At 37.7% G+C, this 16,844-nt stretch overlaps 1 protein-coding gene across 1 annotated transcript in view; it reads left to right on the top strand.

The window, feature by feature from the left end:
• Window positions 1-16,553, top strand: part of JAG2 (jagged canonical Notch ligand 2) — a 73,635-nt gene extending 57,082 nt beyond the window's left edge. Inside the window, exons 13-26 of the mRNA XM_035900390.1 lie at window positions 1,345-1,495; window positions 1,796-1,960; window positions 2,542-2,655; window positions 4,021-4,134; window positions 4,519-4,632; window positions 5,586-5,702; window positions 6,737-6,764; window positions 7,807-7,892; window positions 9,089-9,202; window positions 9,412-9,527; window positions 11,204-11,449; window positions 11,888-12,019; window positions 13,022-13,178; window positions 16,081-16,553. Coding sequence (XP_035756283.1) covers window positions 1,345-1,495; window positions 1,796-1,960; window positions 2,542-2,655; window positions 4,021-4,134; window positions 4,519-4,632; window positions 5,586-5,702; window positions 6,737-6,764; window positions 7,807-7,892; window positions 9,089-9,202; window positions 9,412-9,527; window positions 11,204-11,449; window positions 11,888-12,019; window positions 13,022-13,178; window positions 16,081-16,553 — 2,127 coding nt within the window. The remainder of the gene's footprint in view (window positions 1-1,344; window positions 1,496-1,795; window positions 1,961-2,541; window positions 2,656-4,020; window positions 4,135-4,518; window positions 4,633-5,585; window positions 5,703-6,736; window positions 6,765-7,806; window positions 7,893-9,088; window positions 9,203-9,411; window positions 9,528-11,203; window positions 11,450-11,887; window positions 12,020-13,021; window positions 13,179-16,080) is intronic.
• Window positions 16,554-16,844: the final 291 nt, after the last annotated feature.

Genomic DNA, 16,844 nt, shown 5'->3' with positions numbered 1-16,844 from the left:
GGAAGAGTTGGCTGCTTGCCTTGTGTGTTGCAGGAAATATCTACCACTGATTCCAGATGCTAAAGTACCAGCTACTGAACTTGCATTGGGAAGGGGAAATTTACACTAATAGAAGGAAACAAATGGAGACATCTGATAGAGGAGATCTGAGAATATTTCTCAGACCTTAGCTATTTTTTGTAGTTTGCTTTGAACGTTCCATGAAAGCACGACATAACTTGCTGAAAATCTCTCTACTGCAGTTCCAATCGTACATGCTCCTCTAAATTAAATACTTACCAAAACAGAAGGAACACAAATGGTGTTTAGCTTTGAATTTTTCTATTTAGCTACAGAACTACTAAAAATAATGACAAAATCCACTATTGGACTTCATTTTATGTCTGTAAGGTTGAGAAAGCTATCTTTCTCACAAGAGAGACGTGAAGAGGGTAAAAGTCACTTGATGGGAGGAAAGCAATCCTTAAGAATAATAATTTGGATGAGAGATACTGTGAGGTAACAATACTCCTTTTGGGACTACTTTGTGGATTTTGAGGCCAATTTAGGGCATCACCAATCAGTGATCTTGTGGGTCAGTCTAAGATGTAGAAGAAGCAGAACTGCTTTGCTACAGCAATTTGTCTGTGTTAAAGGGTTTATGAAAGCTAGGTTTAAATTTTGCTTTTTGAATCGGATGGTAAGAAGTGTTCAAAATACACCTAGTATTTCTGTGTGTCAATTGGCGTGGTGATAGTGTTTGTAAGAATGAGGCCCTGAGCAGCTTGGTCTAACTAGACCTACTTTGAGCAGGAGGTGGGAGCAGCTGACCTCTAGAGGTCCCTTCCAAGCTATGTGGTTCTATAATAAATTCTATGTATTAATTGGGATGGGAAGAGTAGTTGCTCTAGAAAATAGGATTTTTTTTTTTTAAGGTTCTGTGTATTTTAAGAGTATTGCAGACACAAAGTTGGCAAGTGCACTGGTATTTAACTTGCATTATAGCACTTAGTATGTGGGTGTGAAGGACAGAGAATTGGCTTATAGTGATCCAGAATAGTCACAGTAAGATGTCTCTTAACAGTTTGTTCATTGCTAACTAAGTTTTTGCAATTGTGCTTATTCAGCCTCCTGCAAAAGGAATATCTTTTTAGCAGTATCAGAAGTGCTTTGTGTTTGGATTGACTAAAGTAACCTGAGGTTCTTCTCTGTATTGCAGGATGGAATGATCTATATATGATTCATAAACCTTTAAACCTTGAGGTTCCTTGCAAATTAGCTTCATCTGTGTCTTTGGCAACACAGATAATTCTGCTTACTCCTGGGAAATGAAGCAGCTGCTGCTAACTATGGTCTCTCTTACAGATGGATATTGATTTCTGTGAACCTAACCCTTGCCAGAATGGGGCTAAATGCTACGATCTGGGAGGAGATTATTACTGTGCCTGCCCTGATGACTATGATGGAAAGAATTGTTCTCATCTCAAGGACCACTGCAAGAACAATTCTTGTAAAGGTAACTGCTGTCATCCAGAAACTTGTCTTTTAGTGTATTGGTGTTACATTAAAAAAGAGAAGTAGTATTTCTGGAAATAGCATAATGCAGAAACATTTTTTATTGTACTCACTTGGACTTTGAAACAGTGAAGCAGCGAGAAGAAATGCTTGTTAACAGTCCTTATTTATAAAGAGGTAGAGGGTAATGTACAGTTAACTTCTAAATTCTGATTAGTCTTAATTTTTGATAACCTTTTAAAAACTAGAAACTGATTGGTGGTGCAGATTCTTAGTCTGATGATATACTTCTCATTCTTAGTAATAGACAGCTGTACAATAGAAGTCTTCACTAACGCTACCCAAGAAGGAATCCGTTTCATTTCATCTAACGTTTGTGGTCCTCACGGACGGTGTATTAGTCAGCCAGGAGGGAATTTTACCTGTGCCTGTGAAAGAGGTTTTACTGGAGTATACTGTCACGAAAGTAAGTAGGAGTTTCTTCTAACTGATTTTGTTGCTCTAAAACTTGCTTAAAGTTTTTCTTTTGAAGCTTTACAACATAAAATAAGACATTAAGGTTTTAATAAAGTTGCATAGATCCTTGTTTCAGGTGTACTGCTTGAAATAGTTTCTTTTGGTGACAGTTACCTTTGTAGTGGTTCACACTTCCTCTGTGAAAGAAAACTGGTTTTAGTCCAACTTCAGCATGAATGTGTCTGTACCTAGTACCTTTATGTACAGTCTTACAAGAAGCTATGGTTTTTTCCAACATGGGGATGATAAAGAAGGGACAGACACATTGACAGCACAGTTTAGGAGCATGTGTATTGCTGCTCCAGGTATTTTTTAAACACCTGGGTATTTTTGTCAGATAAACTTAATACTCTGGTTTGACTTGCTACATCTAGAACCCTTACCAGGCTTGAAAACAGCTTTTGAGCTGTTCTTATGTATGTACAAATGGAGTATAACTTTGTGCTGCATTTTGTAGAGACACAAGCGTAGATCACTCCTCTAGGTAGGCGAAGACAGTCTTGAGCAATAATTGTTGACTTTTTGTCACAGATATCAATGATTGTCTTGGGAAACCTTGCAAGAATGGTGGGACATGCATCGATGAAGTTGATTCATTTAGATGTTTCTGCTCAAGTGGCTGGGAAGGAGAATTGTGTGACACAAGTGAGTACTGCTAAGCATTGCAGGGTCAAATATTACAGCTTTGCTATAACAGTGATGGTTGGTACGCAGTTAATAATAATGGTGTAGTAGTTTCTCTGTTCTATAATTACAGTCTACACAGTGTTGTTTGCAAAAGTATCTTCAAGAAGATTTTTGGATAGCAGCTCTAAAAGGCTCGGTTCCTTTAATAGGACCGTAATCCAATTCTTTGGTACAGGACGTGTCTCAGGAGGAGAGAACTACTTCTCCTGAGGTGGGGCAAAAGTGAATTTACCCTGTGAGGGGGGGTCTACTCATATTGCTTTTATTGCTGTAAGTATATGTACTTCTTAGTACTTACTGTACAAAGAAGTTTGTTCTTTATCCAATCTACTCATACACAGTAGCTTCCAAACTTAAAGCTTTTTAGCTTTAAGCCAGGGCAAGCTATGATGTGCTTCCACCTTACTGAAGGAGTTTATAAATTTAGTATCTATTCCTTTAGTAAGAAAAGAACTGCTGAAGCCTGAACTTGTACTCAATAAATATCATGATTCAGTGTTTTGTATGCTGGGTTCAGTGGGAGCAGGCCTTTACTCTTGCTGCCCTGACCTGAGGCGTATTGGGCCTTAGTTGACAAAGAAGTGTACTAGGCCAGTTCATGGTTAAGTTACTTCAGAGGAAACTGCAGTTGGTCCTTTTTCTACTCTGAATGAAGCCCCTCCTAAAACATGACTGCAAGGATTTGCTGAGGCTTATTACAGGACATGCACCAATTAAGATGTGAAATAAAGACTGAGAAGCTTTTGGCAGCTATCACAGTCAAGAGCTTTTTGTGTGGTCTTACATGAAGTTTGGTCCAGAATAATTATGTTCTACCTGTTAAAATGTTTGTCTCTAGGGAAAAGAATTTTCTCTAAATTTCATGTGTGTGTATATATATGTATACACACACATATATTATATGTGTATATATATGGTTAAGCCACCTAATGGCTTTAACTCTCTGTATTTTGAAATATAAAGCAGGAGAGGGAGCCTTAACAGTCTTATGTGGATGTCCTGGGTTGGGGCTTGTTTTCAGAATATTGTGGTCCCTACCAGAAAGTTTTCTCTGAAGTTCAGAATGCAGCTACTTGGTGCCCTACTTAGAAGCCATACTTAATGATACTTTTTCTCTTAAGCTGTCAGAAAAACTTCCATAATTCCTGTTGTTCTGTGTTAAATCAGACTTTTTTCCTTGCTTATGTAAGATAACCCCATAACAATTAGGAATGCTGTCCTCCTAAATAGTACACGATTTATTTCCTTTATAAAGAAGTATTTTATTCTTTCTCATGGCCATGGCTAGGGTAGATCATCTAATTTGAATAACTCTTTTTCTAGATTTCAATGACTGTTCTCCTAACCCATGTCACAACGGTGGCCGATGCATTGATTTGGTAAATGACTTCTATTGTGAGTGTAAGAATGACTGGAAAGGCAAAACTTGCCATTCACGTAAGTGTTCTTTACTTTGATCTTTAGTTTACCCAAAGATTTGTTTTCTTTCTTCTCATGAGACTAGAGTTCCTGAAATTTAAAATAAAACAATTGTAGTGAAATAATAGGCATATTTTCATTACCTTTTCCACTTTCCCAGTAACAAAATGGAACATTTAAAAAATTTATCCCTTCATGTAGTGAAGTAGTGTTGTAAGAGATGCCCTTAGATTTCACTCTTTTGGTTGTTTACTGTAATACAGCAAGTGGAACTATGTGTTTCTAGTACTGTTGCATTTAAATATGAAGTCTCTTTAAATGTAACTGTGTGATTAAAAAGTACCTAGTCTTAAAATTCAGCAAGACCAATGGAAATTAAAACTGCTTTATTGTGATGTGTAGGTGAATACCAATGTGATGCAAATACTTGTAGCAATGGTGGAACGTGCTATGATGATGGAGATACATTCCGCTGTTCATGTCCTCCAGAATGGATAGGAAGTACTTGCAACACTGGTAAGCTATTTAAATCGTTTACAGATAAAGCCAGAAGAAATAGAGACATGTTAAAATGCTACTTAACGGTTTAGTAAATAGGCACACTGTTCTTCTAGATGGTTAGTTCAAAGCTGTTCCAGTGGGCTGGAAACTGAATTTTAGAGCAGTTTCTTCCACTCACCTGACATGATCCTGATTTTTGGGAAGCTGTTCTCCGCAGGCTGCTTATGTGGTCTTTTACATAGCTTCTCCTGAGCAGATTTGGAACACTTGGACTTGTGTCTTGACTTCTCTATTAGTCTTTAGAGACCCTGTATAGAGGTTTTCTTGGGAACTTAGACCATGCTTTGCTTGAAGGTTTATGATGCGAGTAAGCATGTGATCGAGAGGTGTATGAGCAGACGTACTCAGGAAAATGAAATTAAATGGTTCTTCCTAGGGAATTTGCAGAGTTACTGCCTGCTGTGGGGAACTACTCTTGATCTTCTTGGGGATTGAATGTAGTCTCCATGGTACACTTTTCTGAATATGAACATTCCATTAGGACTAAGACGTTGGTTGAAGGTAATTTAGGGTAGTTTTTCTACTTTTTAGAAACAATCATGGCATTTAGTAAAAATCTGAACTTTAAATACTAATATTTTATTAGGAAGTACACCTCATGACCTGAGTAACACACTGCCAAAGCAGGAATCTAGCAGTATTTGAAGGGTGCTTACACAGGTAGGGAAAAAAATAGATAATCTTTTTTTATAAAACATCATGGTTCAATCAAACAATTGAGTTGGGGTGATGGTGAGGGTGTAGGTGAGAGATTATCATGCGATGTGACTGGTTTTGAAGTCTATTGACCTTCTCGTAAATCTTGTACTGTTGACTTAAATGCCGTTGAGGATTGTGATATCGACATATCCAGATGATAGATGCTTTTTGTTTTCTGTGCTAAATAGAGACCTTTTCTGTTTTCAAAGCTAAAAACAGCAGTTGTATTCCAAACCCTTGCATGAATGGTGGAACATGCGTTGGCAGTGGAGATTCCTTTTCTTGCATCTGCAAAGAAGGATGGGAAGGACGTACATGCACACAGAGTAAGGCTTTTCTCCTTTCTTTCCCTGCATTCCCCTAGGGTATTAGGAGTGTCTGGCTCAGAGCTGTTAACTGAAACAAAGCAAGTTTATAGAGTTTGTATGCCAAAATATCTGAATCATTCAGGGTGGGAGGTAGGTAAAGAAGGTGATGCTCAAATAATGAATGAAGAACTTGTCATGCTTCTTTTTGCACCTCGTCTCTGCCAAAATAAGTCTTTCCGCCTTCTGTAGAAATCAAATTTTTGGGAACATGTGCAGAGCAAAAAAAAATCCTTGCAGAAATACTGATTTTAATAGTGAAAAAATATGTGGAAAGGCAGGCAGTAGTGTATATTCCATCATTTTCTCTGAGGATAGCAGATGACTACTTTGATATACCAATACAATGAATTGGTTAGGTGGAGTAAAGCTGCAACTTTGATTTATTTATTTATTTATTTTACTTTTTTTTTCCCCAAGGCATAACAGAGAGAAAAAAAAAATTAAATCTGAGCTCTGTTTTTACTCTAAAACTACTGTGAAATTACTGTGGTAATGATGTATGCCTTAATTAGCTGGTATAAAGCTGACAGTGCTAGTATAAATGCTAACAAATAATTCAGAGATGTTTATAATGGAAAGGATTTGTTTAAGAAATCTGGCTAGTTGCACGTATACATACTACCCCTATAGTAGTAATCCTTTAGAAAGCTTTTAGAGCCTGGTTGAATTATCCACTACCAATGCAACCGGTACTGTGTTTTATTGCTGTTACATTGCCATCATGCTGCTTATTGGTCTGTGCTGCTGATACATCAAAATGCACTGAAGTTGTAAAGCTTTGCATTTGTCAGTCTACTCATAAAATTTAAGGTATTTCATTGGTCTGTTAGGTCTAACTGAACTTTCTTTTCAAGAGTGGAAGAAAACATTCTGTTTCATGTACTATTTTTCTTGGCTTTCTTTATCAAATACACTGTCTCTTGAACTATAATATTATACATTAGAAAATGAATATGCCACTACTTACACTAGTCTGTATTTCTTTTTTATAGATACCAATGACTGCAACCCTCATCCATGGTAAGTATGCGAACTCCAGTTCTGTACCTATTGTGAAAGTAAAAGTGCGTGCAGTAATACACATTTCCACTCCAGATTAGTTCTAATTCTACCCTAAAATAATTGAAACCAGCCTCTGTAAAAATCTTAAAACAATTTTTTTGCCATGTCTTATTTATTCCTAAACAGCAACGAAGACCACAAAACGATCCTGAGTTGATTCATATATGAAAAGATAAAAGTATTTTAGTGTAGTCTTCATGCCAGAAGTGACTAGTAAATTACTGTGATGTGAAGTGAATCAGACTTGATAACATTTCAAACATCTACAATTGAGTTTTAGAATAAAAAAATGAGAAATTAAAACCTATCAGTTTACAATAAATAATTGTATATAATATAAAAATGTCCTGTTAAATCAAATACTATGTGTAAATGTGTTTTAAAAACAAAAATAACTTCCTGGAAGATACAGCAGGAGTATTTTAAATATAGAGGTTGATATTTACGGTTGAAGTGGAAAAATACTGGTATGTAGATGAAGCAAAACATCTACCTTATCTTTCTCTGTTGTCCATTCTGATGCAATAACCTGTGCTTCGTGTATTAAAATAACTTGCAAGAGCTCAGGTTCTCTCTGCATTCACTTTACAGCACTGTTTTATCTCCTTGAATTCTGTTGATATACTTCCCCATGCATATGCATGCACTTTTGTAGGATGTTGCTGTTTTAACAGGTGACTTATTGTTTATCTAACATTATGCTTTCTCTGTTGATGGGAATAGATCATCCCCATAAACAGCAGGAGAAGGTTTAATAAACAAGACTTTAATTAGAGGCCAGTGAAACAATGTAGATGGCTAAAGTAGGTTCATGTTATGAATTAGCAGGGACTTTTTAATTCTGCATTGTTGACTAGTAAGAAAGTACAATGAATAGGGACAACGGAAATTTGCATTTGAACATGCCACATAAGACCTATGGTTTTTGCTCATCCTTTGACTAGTGAAACTACCCTGAGAATGCTTGGTGTTAATGGTAAGTTTGTTTTTTTTTTTACAGTTACAATGGAGGCATCTGTGTTGATGGTGTGAATTGGTTTCGGTGTGAATGTGCGCCTGGATTTGCTGGTCCTGACTGCAGAATTAGTAAGTACCTGTATGGGTAAAGACCTGAAAGGTTGTACCATTCTGATGTGCAAATCACAAAGAACACCCTGTGACCCTATTTGCGTTAGATTACCTGAATTCCAAATAATGAAGCAGAAGCCACCTGTCAATCAGCCAGGTACTGATGCCTTGTGAATAATAGCAACTTATGTTCCTTTCTTCATTTCATAAAATGGAACTGAGATGACTTGGCTTAAATTATACTCAAAGACTTGGTTGCTGGATTTCATCAGACACTTCTGAAGGTTCTGGGGTGCTGGCTTCATAGAAGCTTATTAAGAAGTATTTTTCTTGATAAGCAACTTGTCATTAAAGATGACAAATATCACTAGGTGTTCCATTTAACATTAGAAACTGAAATCCACTAAGACATCATAAATGAAAACATCGTTACGGTTGAAAATTAAGCAGTTGGTGATTGTGGCTCACAACTTGACAGGTTGGTTTCTGTTTCCTTTGTCAGTAGACTGTTGCATAAATTGGTATTGGTCACTTCCCCAGGGTAACAAATAACACATTTGCTGTACATCTGAATGGACTATGCTTCCCTGCCTTTTTCAATAGATATCTATGGCTAAGTCTCTGAATCTTTGAAGACACTTTTTTTTTTTTGAGGCTTTTGTGCTCAGTATGTACTAAATTAATCTTCTCACTATTTCAAGGTTATTAAGAGTAACAGTTAACGTCTGTTACAAACTAAACTATTACTCTTCTCCCTTATGCTGAACTGTACTGCAGTAAGTCACTTTTTTCAAGCACTGCAGAGCCAATTCATTGTTCAGCTCTTGCACTGTGATAACTTCCTGAAAGCATGTGCTTTTCTAGGAAGCCTAAATGTTTGAGATTAGTGCCAGAACAGGATGTGGGACTTCAGTTCTATAGCTGAATGTGGAGAAGACATTAGCACCTTCAGCTGTCAAACACCTCTGCTCTGTGAGATGAGTCAGCATATAACTGCTTCTTTGATCACCAGAACTTCAATTAGGGTGCAATTATGAGAGATCTGTTAGAAGTTAGTGCTGAAATGGTAGAACTGTCCAATTAGGAGATTAATTCTGAAACCAAACTGTCCTTTGCTTGTTAAGAAAGCAGGTATTGTCAGATTACATTTCAGTAAATGTTTAATTAAAACGTTCTGTGCCCTTGCCGTTGAATTTTACCTATTTTCTGTCTAGATATTGATGAATGCCAGTCTTCCCCATGTGGATATGGTGCCACTTGTATAGATGAAATAAATGGATACCGATGCACTTGTCCCCCTGGAAGAATTGGTCCTAGGTGCCAAGAAGGTATTCCTCTATCTGCTGTCAGCCTTTACCCAGAAAACAGTAGGATACAATATAGCCGGTATAGAGTTTATATACAGTAGTCTGATGCATAAGGAACAGTAGCTAGTATTTTTTTTTTTTACTTAAATTTGTACAGCTTCACTAACTTGAAGAGGTGAAGTGTCTGAGTGTGATTTTTTTTTTTTTTTTTTTTTTTTTTTTTTTCTTAGTGATTGGAATTGGAAAGCCTTGCTGGCTTAAAGGAATGACCTTTCCCCATGGCAGCAGGTGGGATCAAGAATGCAACAACTGCCACTGTTTGGATGGCCGTATTGACTGCACCAAGGTAGGCATTTTGGCCTGTTTTTTTAAAATCTTCTGGCTGAAACAAAGTTGCTGTTCTTCATGCACAAGCTTGGGTTTTTTTTCATCTAGACTCTTGCATAGGTCCCCCCTGAACTGCCTTTGTTTAAAAACAGAAGAAAAAAGAAAAGTCTAATGACTTCCTGTAAAAATACTTATGGGATTCTCTTTATAATCATAAGCTACTGTCCTGCTCTCTACCTGCTAGAACAAGCTCTCTAGAAGCAGACATGTACTTTTTGCAGAAAAGGTAATACGAACTGGAATGGAATAATGATCCTTGAAAGGATAAATAAATCACTCTGCCAAAGCTTTGCAAACACTGTTTTAGAGCTCCTAATTTTGTGAAACATTAGTTCCAAAGTAAAGGACATGTAGGAAGAAAAGTTTCTTCAGTGGGTAACAATCGCCTTTTTGTGTTGTTCTTCAGTAGGTTTATGAACTGACAAATTGCAACCTTTGTATGTTTATTATGGACTATATTCTGGTGGTTGTGACTTAGAAAAAATAAGACTAGCTTAGATGCGGATTGAACGTGTTAGTGTATGTACTCCAAGCCTTTCAGCTCTCCTGAGATAGCATTTCTCAGTGGATTTGTGGTACCTGTGCAGCTTTATATCACAGCTGGAGAGGAGAGAGATACAAGATCAGTGTTTCTTTCAAGTTGTAGGGCCAGGTGGGTGGCTCCAGATGAGCACAAATAGCACTTACAATATTGCCTCACATGGCAGTCTCCCACATGTCGCTGGAAGCACCAGTTTCAAAACCTCTGGGTTTTATCAATCTATCTAGCCTTAATCTTAACTTGGTTTAGCTAGGTATGCACTGTAGGCAAAAAAATAACTAAATCTTGCACTTAGTCATTTAGAAATGCTATTTTAGACCCTTTATGGTGTTGTGATTTCAAGTTTGAGATATCTTCAGAAGATAACAGTACATGAAGGTAACTAGAATCTCGGAAATGGTGGTGTGGTAAATGCAACTTAGCCACATATGGTGTTTGTTTCTTTTGTGCATAATGGAACAAATATGCTTTCTTGCTGACAACGGTGCTTTCAGAAATCCATAAGTTCCTGAACTAATGGCTGTATATTATGTAGAATCTTAAAGGTTACATCATGAAATGGAGCTGTGTTTGGAAGCTTGTTGCACCTCAGTAACGTGAGGGTCCTAGCATACTGTTTTCTTTTGGGAGAGTGGTTGAAGTGCCAGGCTCATCACCAATGTGCATCAGTTCTAACATCTTCAGCATTCTGTGGCAAGGATCTCAGTATAAATATTGAAGAGAAATTAATCCTTGTTGGAGCTGTTTCTCCTAGATTTCAGAGGCCTAGATGACTAGTTCAAAATAAATGCTTGAACTTCTGTATAACTCAATGATGTGGGACAAATCCATAAGCTTCTAAGGAGATATGCCCAGCCACTGTTATCTCAGATAATCTTTGCACCATTTTTTTACTCTTTTATCCATACAAAATGTCCTCATTTTGAGGAAGAGCAACTCCATCTGCTACTATTACTACAGCAATATCAAAATACAGGTGGTGTTTTTTTTTTTAGTCAGTAGTAGATAATGACCATCTTATATGAATTGCTTATTTTGATTTGATGCATAAGAGCAATTAACTGTAACAGTACTTTGTTCTTTATAATTTCTAGGTGTGGTGTGGGAAAAAACCTTGTCTGTTACACAAACACTGGGATAATTCAAATAACCAGTGTCCCATGGGTCAAGAATGCCGGGAGAAGTACATGAAATGTTTTCAGCCACCATGCACGGACTGGGGAGAATGCAGTGCCTCTGAACCTCTTCCTGCCAATATCAAGTGTCTGCCTAATTCTGGATACTTGGACAATGACTGTGCTAGAATTACCTTAATTTTTAATGGAGACAAGGTCCCCCAGGTGAGAACAGAATTATTAATGAATTACGGCAATGTATGCTGGGATATATTTCATGTGAAAGCATGGAAGATTAATGTTTCTAATATGACTCCTTGCTGCCATAAATTTGCAAAATTTATTATTAAACTACTCTGTTGCTATTAATTGTGCTTTGTCTAAAGGGCGAGGCAAAATTAGAGTTTGTACTAATATTCTATTTTCTTTTCTAAATCTCAAAGAACTACTTTCTTACATTTCAAGATGGGCTTCAGCCATACTACATAGTCATGCAAGCTCAGTTTCTTACCATTCATTCCAAAACCCTGTTCTTCACTTTTCTGCCCTTTCTTGCTGCCCTCTTTGCTGCCTTCATCAGGTCTCAGTAACAGCAAAAACTCTGAAGTTGTTTATTTTTATGTACTTGCACTAAAGTCATACAATCTTCCTTGTTTCTAACAGGGCACTACAACTGAAAATATCTGTTCTGAAATCCGGTATTTACCAGCTACTAGGACTGTTTCTAGGGACAGAACTCTGATAATATTATGTGATCTTTCTTACTCCACAGAGAATGCGGTGGAAGTTGCTATTGTAAGTATGAGACTTGTATTAATGTATATAGGAAAATGTTTTCTTATTAGTTTGAGCTAGGGAAGAGGTTGTTTAAGCTTGTTTCACTTCAGTGCAGGTACTGCAATCTGTGGCTTAGTCTGACTGCAAAGCAATTTTGTGATCTTGCAATTTCCTATAGTGCTAGATAGCTGAAATTGCAGGTTTCATTAATAATGGAAGGCTACCGCAACCTCTTGATAAATTACTCCAAAGACCAATTCAGTGAACAGGTGCCTACTTGTTCTGTCAGAAATCTTGGGCTATTGACCTTCTTGGTGAGGAGGTGCAGTTGCAGGTGGCTGGATTGGATCTTGTGAGGAAGTTTCTGCTGTGCGTTTAGAGTATGGCCGCTTCAGGATGTTCATTAAATACCTAAGTGCTAAGTGGGAAGTGGAGGAAGGTGCAAGTTGAGCAGATGAAAGTAACTGTTTCCCTACTGAGCTAAAGGCTTGCTTTAGAGGCATTTACAGCCCAATCACTCAGTGTTTGCATATTGCTTAGTTTCCAAGAAAGAGTTCATTTTCATAGTAATCTGTTTATCCAGGCAGAAGCTGGACTGTCTGTCTCTACCAGTACAGTAAAGAACATGCTGAGCCATGATGCAGGAAGCAAAGTATATGGTATAAATAGAGCAGACTGTTATTAGTCCAAGCTTCTATCTAGATAATCCACATGTCTTGAAGTGCTCCAAAGTATGACTAAGTTTAGCTCAGCAGTGTAAGTAACATGGAAGTCAGCTGCCTTTTATTTGAAGTATGCTAGATTAGTAAGTAGGCATGTTCCCACCAAGTCTGACACTGCATCTGCAGTTTGGGTAGAGCCAGCCATGCTATTGCTACAGTAAACTTTTAGGGTGCTGTTTGTAATTACTGTCAGGTAAATTCAACCTAGTGAACTCAAGATGTAGCTGGATTTAAAAAGTAGATTTCCATGGTTAGGTGCTTGCAATAACTTTTTGTTTTGTCCCTTCACTCCCTTTAGTCTTTTGTCCCACATCGAGATGAACAAGATAATAGCCTCATACAGAATGCTGCTAATATAATAGTAAATGCAATCACTAAGCGGCAAAACAGCACTGTTATGTTGGCAGTAACTGAAGTCAAAGTAGAGACCATTGTTGTTGGGAATTCATCATCAGGTAAGGTTCCTGATGCATACATCCTCTGTGTGTGTAAGCATTTTCTGTTCCCCAGCTGTCTGTCTTTTCTTATCTTTCTTTACATGTTTGGGGAAAATGATAGATCGGGTTGTGTCTTTAATGGCTATTACTAACTGAAGAGAAAGGAGCTTTAAAATCAAGATTTTGTGCTTGTGTGCTAGTTTAAACTTAACCTCATCCCTAGCGTAATATCCCCACCTACCTTGCCGCTGTTTTGGCTCTGACTTCCAACCCCGTTCTCCAGTCGAAGCATAGCTTTCACAAAATCAGAAGTTCTTCTCCTGTGTTTTTAAAATCCTTTGCATTTCTCCTACATTAACCTACACTCAATCTCAGCCCTTGATGCTGCTGCTGCGCTATAGAAACTGAGGTTGTGAGGTAATGAAGATATGCAGAGGGAGAAGACACACAGTGTGATACCAAGTCTCTTCTGAAGTGCTTATGTATTATTTACCTTAAGAGTTATGTCTAGTATCTTCCAATACTTGGCAATGATAATTTAAAACTTTGCTCTCTTTTTTTTCAACATGTGTTTCTCACTAGTGCACAGCTGGCTTAAAATGTAGTGTTCATTCCTCTTAATGAGGATACTGTGTGATTAGAGATGGTTATCTCTGAATATTGGCTCTCCAAGAGCTATGCCAAAATAAGCAGTTGAAGATTTTGCATGCCTGTGTTCCTGCCTGGGGGAGGCAGGAGACAATCTTGTGGAAGACCCCTGGTAAGGTCCCATTCAACTAAGCCCCAGAGTAGAAATCTTATAGTTTTAGGAAAGACTCCCAGCTTTTTCCTAGACCGCCCTCGCATAATCTTGCACCCATAGGCCAAACAATTAGTAAATTGCCCGGTTCCACTTCCCGTGAGTTTCCCTTCTAGGGAATGCCTTTCATCTGTTAAAGCCTTGGTGAATGTACTGTTTCCTTGGCTCCCCTGAAGGAGTGTACCAGCTTTGTTCTTGTCATGAACAGAAATTGCATAGCTGATAAAGAACCAAGCTGAGATTCTGACATAGCTCAGCCTCTCTTTCTTTTGATTGTGTGTTAGATGCTGGGGCAAAAGGGATGGGGAATACTTTCCCTCCCACCTCCAATAAGAGTCAAAGATTCTCCTAAGAAAGTGGATAAACTTTGACTTCTCTTGCAGCTAGTGCTAGTTCCAGACTTCACTTTAACACGGATGCTCTGTATCAACCACTGGCCCCTATTTCCTTAAGCGGAGTTGTTATGAAGTAAACTATAACCTGGACTTTCATGTTCTTGATTGATTGGTTTTATACTTACCCCTTAATGGGGTGAAGCAGGTAGAAACCTATCACAAAATGTGGTGTAAAGCCATATGCCTGTGTTGAGAATCTCACTTCTGTGGGATGCTCAAGTGTCTAGATGGAGATGATAATTTAAAAGTTTTATTAATTTCGTCTAGCTTTAAGAAAAAATATTCTGAGTTTGGAATATATGTAGAGTCAGTTCTGTGTATAAGAACCTTTTATTAAGTAAACTTGAATCCCCAGTCTTATGACAAAACAATAGATGCGATAGAATGCAAGCTTTGTATTCTAATCATGAAGAAGCTGGTATGAAGAGGTTCTTTTTCCTTGAAGTATTCCCCCCCATATTAATGGTTTAGTATTAGATTGCCTTATGAAAAATAAGGGGAGAATAGCAGTTACTCCTAAGAATACATTTCTTCCCCAAACTGCTAAAATACAACTTTTAGATCCCTTGAGGCCAACTTTGTTTGTAGTTTATTCATCCCCCTTTACTAGAAGGAAATGATTGAGAATGTGTCGTATTCCACATAAGAGTATGTTCAGAAGACACTTTAACGTTAGAATTAATGGGGTTGAAGCAGTTGGTTTTGTACAGCCATTTGCAGGTTATTCTATAAGCAGTTGTCTTAAAACTGCAGAGGGAATTTGTTTGGATCAGAGGTTAGAGTGGTGGGTTGGAAGCATTTGTGTGCAGAGCTTGTGAGCAATCCTGCTGTCTCTACAAAAAGCAAAGCACCTCATGTCATATTGCCTCTTACTATGTAAGAATTCTTGCTTATCAAAAAGAGTAGAAAAATGTTGTTATTCTGTCCAAGCAGTAAAGCTGTTGAGGAGGGGGAAGAAAACTTATGTATGGTTGGACTTTTTCAGGAATGGTTTCCTAGAGGAGTAATCTAGGTCTGTGTGGCTGGGAGAGGACTAGTGAGGTTTGTGATTGGGAATGTGGAGAAAAGCAATTGCCTCAACTCCTTTTGTTTATTCGTTGAGCATTGAAGGTTCTTATCTCTAGTGGTAATATTCTGGTGTTTTACTCTGAAGTAAGAGTGCATGATTGGTTTGGTTACATAGGTCTAACCTGAATGGTTTTTGAGATAGTTGGTAACATAAATGTCTGTGGACTTGATGGTAAAGGACTCTTTCTGATGGCAAATGCAGGCCATATTTCTGATGTAAGTGCCAGTACTTCTAGAACAACTTGGAGGCGTAGTACTTTTAGCCTGCCTGCTACCAGGATAGACTTTTTTCTCAAGAGTCATTACTGATGTTTTCTGGGCCAACTTAGCTTAGGTGCTTGAGAAAGAGATGCAGCTCATATAACCAGTTTCTGTTGGAGGGGAAAAAACATCTCAACTGCAGCATTTCCCCCCTCATCATTAAGCAGGGAAAACTCTTAACTTAAAGAGTATTTCTAGATAGACTAGTGCATTCAGACAGTTAATCACTGTGCTGTAATGACATCTTGTTTCCCTTTTCCAAAAAATCTTTCTAGGGTTAATCTGTAGTTATGTGTTGGTACTTCTCTTGCAGATGCCCAGTGCTATATGTTTAGTTCTGTTAACTCAAGACTTTGTTGTTTTTTTGTTTGTTTTTTTTTTTTTATTTGCCCTCTAGATTATTTGGTTCCAATTCTTTGTGCGGTATTTAGCATTGTATGGCTGACTTGTATAATCATCTGCGTGTGGTGGACTCGGAAGAGAAGAAAAGAGAGAGAGAGAAGTCGTCCTCCCAGAGAAGAGGGTGCCAATAACCAGTGGGCACCTTTAAATCCCATAAGAAATCCTATAGACAGATCTTACAGTAACAAAGACATTCGTTATGAATGCAAAAACTTCATATCTCCTCAAAAAAGAACTTGTGATGCAGTAGAGGAGTATGTAGAGTATGAGGAAGAGGAGGATGAAGAGGAGGAAAGAGATGAGGAAATGGACAAATTCCTCTCTCACAAACTCGCAAAGCCTTTGCCGACAAAGGCGTCTGACACATCAGAGAGCAGTCCAGTAAAGAAATCCCATCAAATAGGCAAAATGGACAACAGATCTGTAAAAAATGTGAATGCATCAAACTTTGAAGGCAGTAGAGACTAACCTGTATTTGGAATGTAGGCAGACTGCGCCTACGCTTGCTGGGGAGGGGAAAAATTGACATCTCCACTTTGCATCAAGGACTAAAAATATCTGGAGTCAAATGTTCATAGTTTCTTTATTTTGCGTAAAAAAAATAAATAAATAAAAATAATAAATAAAATTTATTTTGTTTCTTTAGCCTTGTATAAATTATTCAATGACTGTCAGATGAAAAAAATGAGTAATCTTTGATAGTTGCTATTTTTGTAAAGTTTACTTATAATACACTCGCTGTGTGGCAGAGGAGAGGTT

Source organism: Egretta garzetta, unplaced genomic scaffold (genome assembly GCF_000687185.1).
Source record: "Egretta garzetta isolate BGI_Z169 unplaced genomic scaffold, ASM68718v1 scaffold508, whole genome shotgun sequence".
In the NCBI taxonomy this organism is placed as follows: domain Eukaryota; kingdom Metazoa; phylum Chordata; class Aves; order Pelecaniformes; family Ardeidae; genus Egretta; species Egretta garzetta.
Note: the sequence above shows the minus strand (reverse complement) of the source record. Positions and strands in the feature narration are given on the sequence as shown.